At 30.1% G+C, this 17,636-nt stretch overlaps 1 protein-coding gene across 2 annotated transcripts in view; it reads right to left on the bottom strand.

Moving 5' to 3' along the window:
• The window catches only part of LOC145259294 (protein Hook homolog 3-like), a 184,972-nt gene that overhangs the window by 77,301 nt on the left and 90,035 nt on the right, over positions 1-17,636 (bottom strand). The window contains exons 7-9 of one of the 2 annotated variants that reach the window (XM_080117166.1): positions 17,366-17,422; positions 11,559-11,615; positions 4,175-4,264 (exon numbers count right to left, since the gene is read on the bottom strand). In XM_080117166.1, the coding sequence (XP_079973292.1) occupies positions 4,175-4,264; positions 11,559-11,615; positions 17,366-17,422 (204 nt within the window). The remainder of the gene's footprint in view (positions 1-4,174; positions 4,265-11,558; positions 11,616-17,365; positions 17,423-17,636) is intronic. The other variant, XM_080117167.1, reaches the window with a different exon arrangement.

Here is a 17,636-nt window from a genome sequence, read left to right as displayed (position 1 = left end):
GTTGATAGAGACATTGAATATCTTACTAGAATAATATTTCACAAGTCAAGGTCAGATAATTTCAAGCAAAGAAATAGGTGCTTACTTAAAAAAAAAAATATATATATATATATATAAGTGAACGTGTTTGTGTGTGTGTATATTTCCCTATGCAATAACTCTGTCAATTTTCAGTCTACAGACTCGAAATTTGATATACAGGTTACTGAGATTTGGGAAAATCTTTGCGATCGGTTTCCGGCTAGAAATTTGGCTGTTAAAGGGTCAAAGTTCAACGATTTGACCTTTGAGAACTTTACCAAACTCCTCCGCCAATTTTGGGTCTAAACACTTGAAATTTTAGATATATGTTCCTTGGATACGGATCTAACTTAATAACTTAAACAATATGATATAAATGCGGGAGTGCCTCAGGGGTCTATCCTTGGACCTCTGTTATTCCTAATATTCATAAATGACCTCCCTGACAAAATTGTCTGTGAGATGGGTATGTATGCTGATGACACCACGCTCTATAACAGACACGACAGGAAAACAAATGAACACATATCTAAAGAAATGGCAGAAACCCTTTCTCAATATATTGAGAATCTCCTTTCTTGATGACATCAGCGGCGTGGTTCACCATGTGAAATTTATTTGTGTGGATTTTACCTAACACACTTTTGGCAAACAAAGAGCAATTAAAAAGTGAATGTCAAACATCATGCTATTCCGCAGTTTTTAATGAGGACAAATCGTTTTACTGCGGGATAGTTGACAGTGATGTTTACATCCGGTTCAAATCCAGTTTTGCTGTTTTTATACTGAAAGGGGAAAGCAACATGTGGCGATCTGAATATGTGGAATATTTATCTTTTGAAAGTCGGGCAAATTAAATAGACAGGCGACGCCCATTGTTAACTCGAAAAATGTGTGTGTATGTATGTACATTTTTTGTGTATGTCCGCAAAAGGCTTTTTTCCGGGGGCTGCTCGCTCGGCTTGCTCCTTCTAAAAACTTTATATGACCTCTAAATCGTAATATCTACGACTTAACAACAGGGGTTGCCTGTCTATTTAATTTGCCCGATTTTGAAACGTTAAATATTCCACATTTTTGGATCGCCGTGTGTTGCTTTCATTTTTCAGTATAATAATAATAAAAAAAAAGAAAATCGAAACTCGATTTGAATATCCAGCTAAACGTTTGGTCAATGTTGGCTTTGCTGTCATATCAGACAATTGCTTTATTACTCCTCCCCTAATAATAAACGGGGGAGCCGCTCCCCCCTCAAAAACAATCATTAAAAACTGTCCCGCAATAAAAATATTCACTGTTGAATAGCCATTGCTTACGTCGTCGTAATGCTCCCGCGATGACCTCATTAAGCGGCCACCTGTCGATTAAAACATCTTTCACTTACTCTTTTTTGACTTGACTCACTTTTTAATCACTATTACATTGCCACTGTCGCCATAGCGCAGGTATTCAGGTTCAGCCTATTGGCCTCAAGGCTCTAGGTTTGAGCCTACCTGCCACCAGCCCCCCTTTTGTTTTTCCATTTTTAAAATCGCTATTAAGTTTCCTTTTTGTTCTGATTTGCTCCCCCCCCAACACACACACACACACACACCTACAAACACCCGAGCAACGCCGGGTACCCCCCGCTAGTATATATATAAGAGAAAAGAAATTAAGTTGCTGGAGAAATATATATATATATACACACACACTATTTGTGGTAGATCATACACCCACCTATTTAAAAATCATGGGTCAGTTTATCTATGGACATAACAATTTACTGTCTAGAATCTTGTATTTAAAAGGACATTATTTTTTTTTAAATATAAGTATGAAAAACCTGATATCCAAGGAAACATTACTATTTCAAAGATGTTAGCAGCCCATTTCTTTAGAGGATTCTGTCCTCTTAGCTAAATATTTTTCCCATTGTAGGCATGTCGTACACATGCATAGCAACTATGCATTGTACTAAACATGTTTTTTTTTTTTAATTTTTTTTTTACACATTTACCACGAAGCAAAGAGAAATATTTTAAAAAGTTTTATTGCCATCCAAAAATTGTTCTTATTCCATTCAACGACCTTTAGAATTATCAAACCAATTGATTAAATGTATATTGGAAAAAGCCGAAGAGAAACAAAAATTAATCAACTTCAGATTTAGTATAACAATAGATTGGTTCAGGTCCAAAATTCCCTCTAAATTAAAAATAAATTTCTTATAAACTCATTGCACTTGTGCCCCTTCGACGTACATATCCTTGACAAACCTACTTAGCAACAAAATCTCACCCCTTCACTGTTGAGGTCCCTAAATACCAGAAAGCTTTCTACTCTAATAGCTTTTTCCCCTGGAACAGCAGGACTTTGGAATTCCCTTCCTGCTACCTGCTTCCCTGTACTAATATGCAGAAGTTCAAATGTAACATAAACCAACATCTTGTTAATCTTTCTGAGGCATGATCCAAATTAGTAGCTCCCTTACATCTAAGTGGAGATATGCCTTGTTTCGGGCGAAGGTGAGTAAAAAATAAAATAAAAGAACACTCTGAGAAGGATGCTGTAGTTTGCTTGAAACATTGTGTGTAGTGTGAAAGGAGTTGTGTCCGAAGGCTATATCAACGCGGTTCATGGGAAACACTATAAACCCGAGTTAGCATATAAAAGAATAATGACAATATTAGAAGGAATTTTCAATAAACAGATATTACACCACACTAATAAAGCAATCATTAACACTCCTAAATACACACTTTAAAAAAATTAATCATTTATATACATTTAAACAAAAAAAAAAAGGTACAATAATTCCTAACAATACTTAATATCCATCAAAACTCGTATCCTAGAAATTGATTTGACAGCCAGTCTGTGATTCTGACTTCTGGAAATAAATAAATAATAAAATAAAAATAAAACAGACAAAAGAAAGCCTCACCAAACAGTTGTACAAGTTTCTTTTTTCTCCCCTGAAGAAAAGATACTACTTTCGAAAAATTAGGGACATTAACACCTACCATATTGTACGACATTTTATGTTGGTAAATGAATTTAATATAATTGAAAATTAGCCACTTGCACAGTTTAATCAAGACATTAAAAAATATCAAAAAAAGGTTATATTGTATGTATCTGTTTTGGACTGAAGATCTCCAGAAAAAATTTAATTTGATCGAGCATTTTTTTTTTTTTTACAGCGGAAAAACACGTTTTTATGACAGCATGTTGAAGGCAGCCATCTTGGAATTTTTTGAACACGCCAGGGGGAGATAACTCAGTCTAAAGCGCTGGCACTCCCTCCTCATCTCTACTACTAGCTTTTCTTCCTAAAAATCAGATCTTTTGCTCAGTATCATAACAAATTTTTTTTTTCGCTGTAAAAAAAAAAAAAAAAAAAAAAAAAAAAAAAAAAAATACTTGATGAAATTAAGTGAAATTTTTTTTTGAGAACTTCATTCCATAACGGATACGTACCATATAACCTTTTTTTTTTTTAATTTTTTTTTTTAGATATTTTCATTTTTTAATGTCTTCATTAAACTGTACAAGTACCAAAAATTATTGAAAATTCCTTCTAATATTGTCATTATTCTTTATATACTAACTCATGTTTATGGTGTTTTCCACAAAATGCATTAATATAGCCTTCAAACACAACTTTCAAAAGAACCATCTGTATGATGCATGTACTGGCAAAAAAACGAAAATGTCATATTCCAAAATTAAATAAGACAATCAAATTTTATGAGTAACAGGAGAGCGACTACTTTGTCCACCATTTTGAAAATAATCTAAGAAAAAAAAAAAAAAAAGGGAAAATAACTCAATAACTCAAACTTGCATGCTTTATATTGTAATACCTACAAATCCCCATAAATCAATTAAAAATAAAACTACTTGACCAATTTAATTTTTGGAATATGATATTTTTGTTTCACCATGTGTAAGTACATCATGCAGATTTTTTTCTTTATTTTCATTTTTTAATATGGGGGAATTCTGGACAAAAACCCAACAGATTTAAGTAATTATTAAAAAAAAAAAAAAAAAGAAAGGGGGAGGTAATTAAAAAAAAAAAAGGGAAGATAACAAAGGGAGGTAATAAACAAAAAGGTTAAAAAAAATGCATTTAAGTGAAAAATTAATATTAAAATTGTTAGTTTACATTTTTTTGTTCCTTCTTTGTTTCGTCAGGTTCTACATCGGATTGTTCAGTGTCCTGCGTGCTACATGTGGAGACACCGGAGGAGTCAGGCTGTGTGTGTAGGTATATATATATATATATATATATATATATATATATATATATATATATAAATAAATAGATATAGAACAGGAGGTGACATGCAAAACACTCAGGTGGCATGCAACAAATGGTTTCAAAAATGCAACACAAAACAAATAAGGAAACATAAAAATTGAATACAAAAGCATTACCGATTAATAAAAAATGTGTTGGTGCGATGAATTACAACAACACAATTTTTGGTATCAGAATTCATTAAAGGTTAAATTAAATTATTTTGATTCATTAAGCCAATGATTTCTGAATTTTGAGATGAGGATTGATTATTTGTATTGCTTTGGACTACTGTTCTCATCTTGACTGTCATTTTCACAACGTTTTGCCCGATATAATCTCTGACCATCTTCAGGGAAAATTTTCTGTCAAACTCAGAAATCTGCAATGGAATTTCAAATGGAACTCTTTTATTTAATCCGTGGGAGTAGCATGCTATTGCTCCATCAGCTATGATTGGGCAGAAATCCTAAGCAATTTGCAATCGTATTTTGGGTGCTGCCTTACATCTCTAGAAGAGCGTAACTTTACAACTAAATCTATCAAGTACTCTATCTACTATGGCATTGCCGATTCCCGAGTTTGGCAAGATACACCTGACGAAGGTCAGAGGTTATATTGACCGAAACATAAAAATAACACTCAATGAAATCCAAATCCGAATCCAAAGATTCCAAATAATACAAATAACCAATCCTCATCTCAAAAATTCAGAAATGTAGTCCGATGCAAAAAAAAAAAAAAAAAAAGGAAACTTAGGCATTTTTCACTTTAACTGCAACTCAACATTCTCATCGTTAATTGACGACTTGGATAGGTTTTCAGGTATGCTGAAAACAAATATATTTAAATTGGGGCAAATAAATAATTTTTTGGATATTAAGACTATTATTATCCAATGTAATCCCCTATGTGTTCACTGGGGGCCATATATTTTTCCCAACAGAACAAGTACTATTATGCATGTGCATTACAAAAAATCCCTCTCCCCATGTTAAGAATGGCAAGTCACTGAAATTCTTTAAGACATTGGAAAAAATGTCTTAATATCCAGAAAACTACTACTCTGCTCTAAATTTGAATGTGATATTCATTTTCAGCATACCTGAAAACCTGAGTAAAGTCATCATTTTAAAGGTAAGTGTTGAATTGCAGTTAAGGTAAAAATTTACTAAAACTTTTTTTTTTTTTTTAATAAAAGCACATTTCAACTGTGTTACGAAAGCTCTAAACCTTCAATATTTCTAAAACTTGCGCCACAATATCTCTTTCAAGTTAGATATGTTAATATTTTTATGTACAAGATTAATTCCTAAACTAATTAACTAATCATCATGACTCATCAACTAATTATAAAGCTGCTAGCTATAGCTAGGAGTCAAAATGTAAGTTTTAGTTCAATATAGTTTTATGTGACGGGGATAAAATGGGGGTGACAGATCTTTCTGAAACTTTATTTTTGTAAAATTTTAACAATAGGCATGAGACATTAATTAATAGATATTCCCAAAATTTTACTTCAACTATAGTCAGCTAACATACTTCCTAATTTTCGATGTAGTGCTACCGACAAGGCAAGTCCTTTTGCTTTTTATTCTTTTTTAGTGTTTCTATTATGAAGTGATTGATTGAAATAAAAACATAAAAGGACATTATCAAAAAGTATACAATAAAAATAAACAAAATTATAAAAAGATAAAAATAACAATTATTTTTTATTTGCACTTTTGATGACAAAATTAAAAAAGTTTTATTTTATTTGAAATTTTATAAGAAATATGTTTATAACATTATAAAAGTGAAAACATTTGTTTTCATTTTTAAAATCAAAGTTTTTCATTTGAATTTATCTAATAAATATATGCTGATGAATATATAAAAATGAAATTATCGAAATCAAAATAACAAATGAAATTATCGAAATCAAAATAACAAATGAAATTATCGAAATCAAAATAACAAATGAAATTATCGAAATCAAAATAACAAATGAAATTATCGAAATCAAAATAACAAATGAAATTATCGAAATCAAAATAACAAATGAAATTATCGAAATCAAAATAACAAATGAAATTATCGAAATCAAAATAACAAATGAAATTATCGAAATCAAAATAACAAATGAAATTATCGAAATCAAAATAACAAATGAAATTATCGAAATCAAAATAACAAATGAAATTATTGAAATCAAAATAACAAATGAAATTATCGAAATCAAAATAACAAATGAAATAATCGAAATCAAAATAACAAATGAAATAATCGAAATCAAAATAACAAATGAAATTATCGAAATCAAAATAACAAATGAAATTATTGAAATCAAAATAACAAATGAAATTATTGAAATCAAAATAACAAATGAAATTATTGAAATCAAAATAACAAATGAAATTATTGAAATCAAAATAACAAATGAAATTATTGAAATCAAAATAACAAATGAAATTATCGAAATCAAAATAACAAATGAAATTATTGAAATCAAAATAACAAATGAAATTATCGAAATCAAAATAACAAATGAAATTATCGAAATCAAAATAACAAATGAAATTATTGAAATCAAAATAACAAATGAAATTATCGAAATCAAAATAACAAATGAAATTATCGAAATCAAAATAACAAATGAAATTATCGAAATCAAAATAACAAATGAAATTATCGAAATCAAAATAACAAATGAAATAATCGAAATCAAAATAACAAATGAAATAATCGAAATCAAAATAACAAATGAAATTATTGAAATCAAAATAACAAATGAAATTATTGAAATCAAAATAACAAATGAAATTATTGAAATCAAAATAACAAATGAAATTATTGAAATCAAAATAACAAATGAAATTATTGAAATCAAAATAACAAATGAAATTATTGAAATCAAAATAACAAATGAAATTATTGAAATCAAAATAACAAATGAAATTATTGAAATCAAAATAACAAATGAAATTATTGAAATCAAAATAACAAATGAAATTATTGAAATCAAAATAACAAATGAAATTATTGAAATCAAAATAACAAATGAAATTATTGAAATCAAAATAACAAATGAAATTATTGAAATCAAAATAACAAATGAAATTATTGAAATCAAAATAACAAATAAAATTACTGAAATCAAAATAACAAATAAAATTACTGAAATCAAAATAACAAATGAAATTATTGAAATCAAAATAAATAATTTATGGCGTGAGAGAAAAAAAGGTGGAGGAACTGATTTGTCCTATCACTGCTTTTGATAGTGCTACACCATAAAATAGGAAGTACGTTAGCTGACGATAACCTTCAATTCCATTTGAGTATTTTAAAAGGTTTTAGGACACATAATATGGGCACAACCTCCCATTTAAAAATGTGAATATTTCAGAATTGCTTTGAATTTGATCCATAATGAATTAAGATTCCCTAAATTTCAATTTCTTAAGATTCCTTAAGCTAAAGCCTTAAATTTCGAACACTTTTTTAGAATCAAAATTATGTATTGAATTCTGATCCAAATTAGAATACGGATTCTAGACATAAGGTTTAGTATGTTTATTTTAATCTCTGTGATAGAAGACATAAAAGTTGTACAAAACTGTTCTGTTTGGAAAATTAATTTTATCTGTCCTATTCTGAGACAAGAATTCTAATTCATTTTTTATAAATTGAACTTTTTTTATTTAAATATCGGAATTGTGAAGGGTGTAAAGAAACACTGTATCTTCCAAAATTAACAGCAATCAATCTAAATATAGAACTAAGTTAAATGAATTGAAAATTTTTAAAAATAGTCAAAAACAGTTTATATTTTTTAAGCAAAAGATTTAAATTTCTAGTTTATAGTACGGTAGTTAATAAGAATGACAAACTCCGAAAGATCCGATAAAATAATTTTATATATTAAATCTGTTAAATGCCAAAAGATGCATGCTGTTTGTTTTTTTATTCAAAATAGGATATTGAATATTAAACTTATTCATTACATTATTTTTTTTATTTAATTCAATTTTTATCAATATATTATTTTTTTAATTAAAAAGAAAACTTTACATCATAAATTAAAAGATTAAAAATATGTAACGTTAAATATTAAATAAAATGTTATTTTAAATATTAAATAAAATGTTATTTTAAATATTAAATAAAATGTTATTTTAAATATTAAAAAAAAAATGTTATTTTAAATATTAAAAAAAAAATGTTATTTTAAATATTAAAAAAAAAATGTTATTTTAAATATTAAAAAAAAAATGTTATTTTAAATATTAAAAAAAAAATGTTATTTTAAATATTAAAAAAAAAATGTTATTTTAAATATTTAAAAAAAATGTTATTTTAAAAAATGTTATTTTAAATATTTTAAAAAAATGTTATTTTAAAAAATGTTATTTTAAATATTTAAAAAAAATGTTATTTTAAATATTTAAAAAAAATGTTATTTTAAATATTTAAAAAAAATGTTATTTTAAATATTTAAAAAAAATGTTATTTTAAATATTTAAAAAAAATGTTATTTTAAATATTTAAAAAAAATGTTATTTTAAATATTTAAAAAAAATGTTATTTTAAATATTTAAAAAAAATGTTATTTTAAATATTTCAAAAAATGTTATTTTAAATATTTCAAAAAATATTATTTTAAATATTTCAAAAAATGTTATTTTAAATATTTCAAAAAATGTTATTTTAAATATTTCAAAAAATGTTATTTTAAATATTTCAAAAAATGTTATTTTAAATATTTTAAATAATTTTTCTAAATTTTAAAAATCATATTAAGTCATTGATCAGATAATTCATAAAGAGAGAAAAAGAAAATTAAACTTAGAAATTTATAAAATTGTAAAATTGTAACAAAATTAAATTCTATGATTTTAAATGGTTAAGCTGACATGAAGTGTTCATAATTAAAACAAAAACAACAAAATAAAAAAATTGTGAGCAGAAAGCAAAAATAAAAATAAAACAGGATTATTGCATCATGGGTTTATCATATATAAAAAAGATAATCATGCCAGATTGTTATCGCAAGCAGCAAAACTTTAAAACATCAGAAATAGAAGCAAAAAGTGAAAAATTTTTTTTAAAAGATGCAAATTACAAATGCATTTCTAAATTTTATCAGTTTTAAGAAAAGTATAAAATTGAAAGTGTTATCGTAAGATGAAAGTATAAACCTGCTCATCTATAATATAAATGTCACCTGTCTGTTTAAATGTATGTATGTATGTGTGCGTGTGTGTGTGTGTGTGTGCATAAAACGTTCGACAGAGGCGACAAATTTTCACGAGATCAGTACCGTTTTGAAGCTCGACCTTTCGGCAGACAAATATCGAAAAATCGGCCAAAAACATTAATTCCTTCACCCTGAACCCAGCCATTTTGTACAAGGAGGGGTCGATTTTTTCGTTGACATTTTAGCAAGTCATTCTCACCGATGGATTGACTTCACTTAATTTAATTGCTCTTGACTGCCGGTCGGGCCATGGAGACATCGGCTAAGACGTCACTTTTTTTTAAACATTTTTTTCCCCTTTGCATTATGGGTTTGAGCCTGCCTGCTTGCTACCAATCCCCCACTTTTTTTTTTTTCAGGGTTCCTTACTACACCACCTATACACACCCGGGCAGCTCTGCTACTGTTGTTTTGACCCCCCTGAGGGAGGGGGGTCCTTACTACATCAGCTAAACACCGAGGCAATCCCACTAGTTTATGTTAATGATTAGTGTTGGCTAATGAGCAGTGAGATCTGGTTTCAATCCTGGTTCGAGTCATACTAAACACTTCTCAGAGCATCCACCAAATGATGAAGAAAATATCATTATGTTTTATCAACTTATTGCAGATGTGGTGCTCCAAACCTAAATATAGTCTATAGTACAAAGTGCCTTCAGTTTTTTTTTTTTTTTGTACAGGCATTTAAAATCGTCATAGTCTCTTGAAAATTTAATATGTTATTGCTATACATCTTATGAGATGACTGACCAGTTTTTATGATTTCACGTTCAAATGAACAGCTACAGCAAGAATTAGAATACATTCTACTAAAGCCTGATTGTCACAGCTGGTGAATTTAAAAAATGTAATCTGAACGTGAGAACACTTTAGAAGAACGATATGCAATTAAATTATGTTTTAAACTTGAAAAAAATGCCACAGAAACGTATGGAATGCTTCAGACTGCTTTTGAACCATCTTGCATGAATTGAGCATCAGTTTTTTACTGGCATAAGAGATTCAAGGAAGGAAGGCATCATTGAGGGATGATGAGAGGTGTGGGAGGAGTAATGAAGTCAGAACACCAGAGTTGATTGGCCAAATAAAGAATTTATGAATAAGCACTGTCGTGTGTCTATAGAGACAATAAATGCACAGTTTGATGTCAGTGTGGGAACTATGCTTACAATTATTCATGAGGGATTGAAGATGCGGAAGATTTGCACAAAGTTTGTCCCAAGAGTGCTCAAAGAAGATCATCTTTATTACAAACTATTTGACCAAGCTGTCCATCAAGACTGTTCCTCGCCCTCCCTATTGCCCAGACCTTGCTCCCTATGACTTTTGGTTATTTACTAAGCTCAAGGAAAACCTTAGAGGCTGTCGTTATAAGACAATTGAGAAGATGAAAGAGGCTGTGACACAAGAGTCATTGACACACCCACACAAGAGGACTTCCGTGGGGCCCTTCCAGAAGTTGTTGGAAAGGTACAACAAGTGCATTGCAGCCGGAGGAGATTATTTTGAAGTTACAAGTAATTTAACGGAGTGTAATCTGATGAATTCAATGCACTTGTGTCCCATCAATATACATACTTCCAAGCAGTTGAGGCCCCTCGACTGCTGAGGTCTCTAGATAATGGGAAGCCTTCTAATAGTTTGTTCACTGACTGCTAAACTTTGGAATTGCCTTCCTGTTTCTTGCTTCTCCGACTGTACTAACTTGCAGAAGTTTAAATGTAATGTTAACAAACATCTCACTGCCCAACTTCCCACAGTTCTCTGATAGACACTTCAAAATAGTAGCATTTTATGTTCCAAGTAGCAATAGGCATTTTTTGGGGGGGGGGGGTAGAAAAAAAAAAAGAAAAAAAGGAAGAAAAAAAAAGAAAAAAAAAAGAAAAAAAAGAAGGAAATACTAATCTAACAGAAATGTAAAGAAAAATGCAAACAAAATACTTAAAGACAAAACAAAAAAGCAAAAAACAAAAACATTACACACAAGGGATGATACGGTGTACTCACTTGGTCACCTGCACGATTCATATCGGAACTCCCAATCGGATCATCATGATCAAATGTCTGTAACAAAAACAATAAAAAAGTTACTTTTTATTTTAGTTTGTGGGGGTTATTTTTTGTTTTACGGCATATCAACCCTTTTGATCAATTTTCATAATGAAAGTTTTTCATGCGTTAAGTTCTTATAAGCTCTTTAAGTATTCATAGATTAAACTGTTTCGTAGGCAGACATCTATTACTGGTGGAGATTTGGTATCTGTCTGTCTAAAACTGAAACTTTACTATTACTTGTTTTTTAATTTACTATTATCCTTCAGTGCTTGATCCAGAGTGAAAAGGGTAGTGTAAAAATCTGTTCTTTTGTCATGGAACCATCCTCCCTAGTATTACCTCCTCATTCGAAGAGATATTACCAGTTCCTTTGGAGTTAGTAACTTAATATCTCTTCTGTTTTTATAAGACCCCTCTTTAAGGCATAAACTTCTGCTTTGGAAGAGGCAGGTAGTGGTGTTCGTCATGATACCGTACTCCCAGACATTACCTCCTCCTTTTTTGGAGGATGCAATAGGAGCAAGTAATGTACCAGTACTGTGATTCTAACCATTCTTTCAGGCATTATTTCCTCCTTTGGGAGGAGGTAAGGTAGCTTATGTCAACAAGAAATTGTCACAACTGACTGCTCAATGCTTATATATATTTTAGAAAGGAGTCATCACTTATCAAGGCTCAGAGGCCACTCGAGGATAAGGGCTAATGAGTGTACGGTAGTCAATGGGGCAATATCTTAGTAAACAGTAGTGGAAATTTAGTAAATTGGATTACTTAAGGGGACGACTCATCAAGAACTTGTTTACATTGGACTTGAAGACAACTATATTGTAGTCAATTGGAAAGCAGGTAATGGGGAGAGAGTTCAATAGTCGTGCATTTTTAAGAAGTTTTGTTCATGGAATCTATGTTTAGGTTTGGGCATAGATAAAGAGTGGGGAAAATTATTTATAGTGGTTTCAGCTAGACAAGTGTTTTTTGTGAAAGTATGACAAAGGGAGACCATAGGTTGGAGTTAAGACGAGCACTTGCCATAAAAATAACGAAAGAAATATAATATTTGGATTATTTAAACTACTGTTCTCATCTTGAGTGTTATTTTTATAACGTTTTGGTCGATGTAATCTCCAACCTTCTTCAGATGTATCTTGTAAAACTCAGAAATCTTTCTGTCCATAAAGTAAAATTCGGTTGTACGTTACACTTTTCTGACAGTTAAAGGTTCAATCCTCAGCGCATGCAACACTCAAAGCACAATTGCAAATTACATAACAGTTCTATCCGGTCATGGATGACGGAACGAGAGCATGCTAACTCGTGGATTAAATAAATGATTCCGTCTGAAATTCTGTACAGTCTCTTGAGTTTGATGGAAAGATTTCTGGGTTCAAAAAGATAGAACCGAAGGTCAGAGCTTATATCAACTGAAACATTGTGAAATAACAATAATGCAAATCATCCAAATAATACGAGATAACTTTATGTGTGTATCTCGCATCAAAGTTACGTTGAAATATAAGTGTTTTTTTTTTAATATTTAATTTGCTATTAATCAAATATTAAAATCGAAATTGCAACATGTATTGTTTGGAATATTCAGACTAATATTCTTGAGTGCTATTTTCAGAACGTTACAGTTAATTTAACCTCCAGCCTTCTTCAGGTGATGCAATCATAAAATTCAGTTTTAAATGATACTCTTCTAGAGGCTGAAAATTCGATCCTCAGTGCAAGCAACACTCAAAATTCAACTGCGAATTACTTAGGACGTTGTATGCTGAGCTAAATTTATACGAGTATAAATATGCGAGTTGTACATAATGAGTCTCCTTATATTGTTAACGTCTATTTGTATTTCTGTATTTCGTGTCTATTGAACGCATGTGAAGTCTTTTAGTGCCACTTTTACTTGGTTTTTAGCATAGTTGCTATTTTTGCCAGAGCTTTGTCGTGAATTTTGGGCGTAAAAAAATAAAATTTAAAGGGGGTAGTGGAATCAACGAAATATTTAATTTTAGACCAATTCATTATAATTGCTGTATTTTTGTTTAATTTTCAAATTTTCTGTTAGGTATAAATCCAGTTGTAAGTGACATTCTTCTGGGAGTTTAAAGTGCAATCTTCAGTATGAACAACACTCGAAATACCCAAACTTACTTGGAAGGAGAGCATGATACCCTCCAGGGATTAAATAAAGGTAGAGTTAGAGTTAGGGATAGTGGAATCAATCAAATATTTAATTTTAGTCCAATTGATGACAGTTCTTGCATTTTTGTTTAATTTTCAAATTTTTACTTGTTAAACAAACAGCCAAACCTTCACACCAAAAGGAGTCCATCTTGAATTGTCTATTTCAAAAGACGTTCTAAGCTGTGTTACAAAATCTAAAAATAAAAAACAAACATAGAACACTAGCAAAGATACCCACGCTTCGCGCTGTACTTTGCTCCACGGGCACCCTTGCAGTAAGCGGATGTTATATACACTTATGTGTTAAAGTCGGTTAAATTTTAACATTTTGTCTATCTGACGATAGCTCAAGCAGTAATGACTAACACTACAGGACTGAATGTTTTGGTTATGATTTTAGTTGATGGTATTCAAGTCATAGTTTTTTTTTTTTTAACTTTTGAAATCACTACTGTATATTGGGTACAATATAATAATCAATAGAGTATTGGTTCTATAATAATAAATAGAAAATCTGCATGAATTAAAATATCAAATTAAGAATATTTTATGACTAGGCAATGCTAGGCAGTCTGGTAGCTTATACATAATATGCGTGGGTATATTATTCCTTGTTTGCAATATCTATAATACTAAAAGACAAAGGATCAAGAGTAAGGAGACTGCCAAAAGTAAACCCATGATTCACTTTCATGCGCGCGCGTGTGTGTAGCAATACCAGACACCATAATGTTCTGCGCTGGACAAGGCACACCCTGCTACTTATTTTGACACTCATAGTCTTTAAATCAGTAATAAGTATATTTCTCCTACCTCCATCAAAATAAAACTTATATAACTGGATTCACAATAAAATTTACTTTAAAATGTTATTTTAATATTTTTGTTGTGCTTTGTATATTCAAAGAAAGCGATATTTAAATCTGACTATTAACGATAAAACATGCCAGCATATCATGCCTGCTGGCGGTAAACTTTTTGCAAATAAGCGGTCGGGGTGTGTTCACGTAAATACTCAAAGCAGAAGTTGTAACTGTCGACAATGTTTCTAGTTGTTTTAGCTAATCAGGAAAAAGAATTGTTTTTGCTATGGAATTTGAACACAAGCCGTACGTCTTTCCAGTCAAAAGTTAGAATATCTCAAAGTTGATGCTTTGTAGTACAAAGATAAATAAAGATAGAAACTGTGTTTAAAGGCTATTTAATAGCGAATATATTAATTTCTTTTGTCCTAAAATTTGAAAAGAATTGGATAAAAACTTATGCATGACTCGATAGAAGTAGTTACAACCACATAAGAATTTTTGTGTGCCGAGACATGCACAAAAAATCAGTAAAAAAGTGTTTGTGAACTAACTTACAAACAAAGTATTCATTTTATTTTTATTATTTAGAAAACATAAGTTTTAATTATGGAAAGGACAAGAATATTTAAAAAAAAATAAATTCTTTGAAAAAGAATGGCCAACAATGACCAAGCTTTTAAAGGAGTTAAAACACACAAACCACTTATCCAGTTAAGTAAAAGGATAACTTTTATCAGGTTTGTTTTACAATCCACAGAGGTATGAAAAAGTGGCCAAAAAACAAATACATAACAAATAAATGTTACCAAAGGCAAGTTACTCTTTTACCTACCTCGATAAATTTTCTGTTCAAAAAACAAGTAGTGTCAAGCGTTACATGAGAACAAGAAAATTACTTAAAAATAAAAAATTATAAAAAATAGTGGAGAAACTCACCTGATAATTGTCATGGTAACTTGAAGCCATTAAAATGAAACTACTTATCCTAATTAGTTTAATATACTTAAAAACATAACTAATCTGTACAAAATTTTCTTTTCATGTTATATGCTAAAGGCCATATTTTTTAAATAATTTCTTTGAATCGTGTTGTGGTGACCATCTTGGATTTCCTAGTTGCCATCTTGGATTTTTCACTGTGTAATGATGACAAATGGTAATGTCCATCAGAATATTTCGCATGATGATAAAGCCTTATCTCCCATTTTTTTTTTTTAATTTTTATGATGCTTCTATTTGAAGCCGTTATAATGAAACTTAATTATGCTAATTAGTATGCTAATTTAATGTACCTGTAAACATAATTCTGATCTGTACAAAATTTCCTTTAATTAGATATGCTACAAGCCATATTTTGTTAATAATTTCTTGGAATTTTGGATTTCTCTGTCACCATCTTGGATTTTTCATGATTTTATCATGGTAAATGATAATGCCCATCAGAATAATACTTCCTATCATAATAAAGCATTACTTAGCATTTTTCTTAGCTGTTTTTATGATGTTTCTACATTCAACTGTTAAATTGAAATTGAAATATGCTAATTAGTCTGTAAGTTACCTTTGACCTTGAAAAATGTTGTGTACCATCTCTAGGTGGGGGACCATGATCATCCCAGGTTTGGTCATAATTGGTCCAGTGGTGTGGGCTATAGGAGGGTTGTATACACACGCATGAACGCTACTACTTATAGAAGATGGGGTGCACCGTCTCTAGGTGGAGGACCATCATCATGCCAGGTTTGGTCATGATCGGTCCAGTGGTGTGAGCTATAAAAGAATTGTACACACACACACAAATGCTAATACTTTATATATATATATATATATATATATATATATATATATATATATATATATATATATATATATATATATATAAATAGATAGTATAAATCCAGTGGTACGTGACAATCGTCTGGGGATAAAAAGTTCAATCCTCAGTATAGGCGACACTCAAAATACAATTGCGAATTACTTAGAAGCTCTACCCATTCATGGCTGACAGAACTAGAGCATGCCAACTCTGTAATTTTATGTTTAAACCTTCATGTGGGCAATATTATGAAATATAATAGCGAATTACTTGACTGATGAAACGAGAGCATATTAACCCCTGTGGATTAAATAAAGGGTTCTGTTTGAAACCTTGTACAGATTGCCTGAGTTTGAGAAGATCTGAGATTACATTGACTGAAACATTGTGCAAATAAGACAAGATGAGAACAGTAGTCCGAAGAATGCAAATTATCAATCCTCATCTCAAAAATTCAGATACATAAAATCGCATAGTGCAAATGAAAATTAAAAAATCTTATTTAAAAAGTAATTTCATTACAAAATTTAATCTATCAGAATACATTTCGGTTTCTTAAATTCTCTCATCCCTTTTACTCACACACCATAGATAAGACAGCCTCCCACCCCTCTGCATTCATAACACAAATTTTCACTCTCTATGAGCTTACCCTGCTATCTTGATTCTTAACCTTACTACAACTTAGATGTCTTCAAGTCCAACATAAACAAATTCCTGATGAACCGTCCCCTTAAGTAAGGCACTTTATCAAATCTCCATTACTAACGATTACTACGATACTATCCCATTGATTACTGTACACGCAATAACCCTTATCTTCGAGTGGCTTCCAGGCCTTGATAAGTGGTGACTTCTATGTAAAAGAAACAAAACAAAACAAAAAAACATCTTTTCTTGATGTTAGAAAAAAAATAAATAAACAAAAAAACAAAACAAGTCTTTCTTACATCTGCAATTCCTGAGAAGTTTTCATTCCGATTTGATGTTCCATCTTCTCCAACAACCTACAAGAAATACACATGTACATAAATTAAAAAGATTGAAAACAAGGCCGATAGCTATTAGTCGCATGCTCTTGTGTAATGAATGAATGTGTGAATGTAGGATTGACATGAACTTCTTAAAGATAAACAAAAATGACTGAAAAATGGGCTGAAATGACTTAAATAAATAAAAAGTAAATGACTTAGAATGACTTTAATGAACTTAAGGATGAAT

Source organism: Euprymna scolopes, chromosome 34 (assembly GCF_053919585.1).
Source record: "Euprymna scolopes isolate OS-2025 chromosome 34, ASM5391958v1, whole genome shotgun sequence".
Taxonomy (NCBI): domain Eukaryota; kingdom Metazoa; phylum Mollusca; class Cephalopoda; order Sepiida; family Sepiolidae; genus Euprymna; species Euprymna scolopes.
Note: the sequence above shows the minus strand (reverse complement) of the source record. Positions and strands in the feature narration are given on the sequence as shown.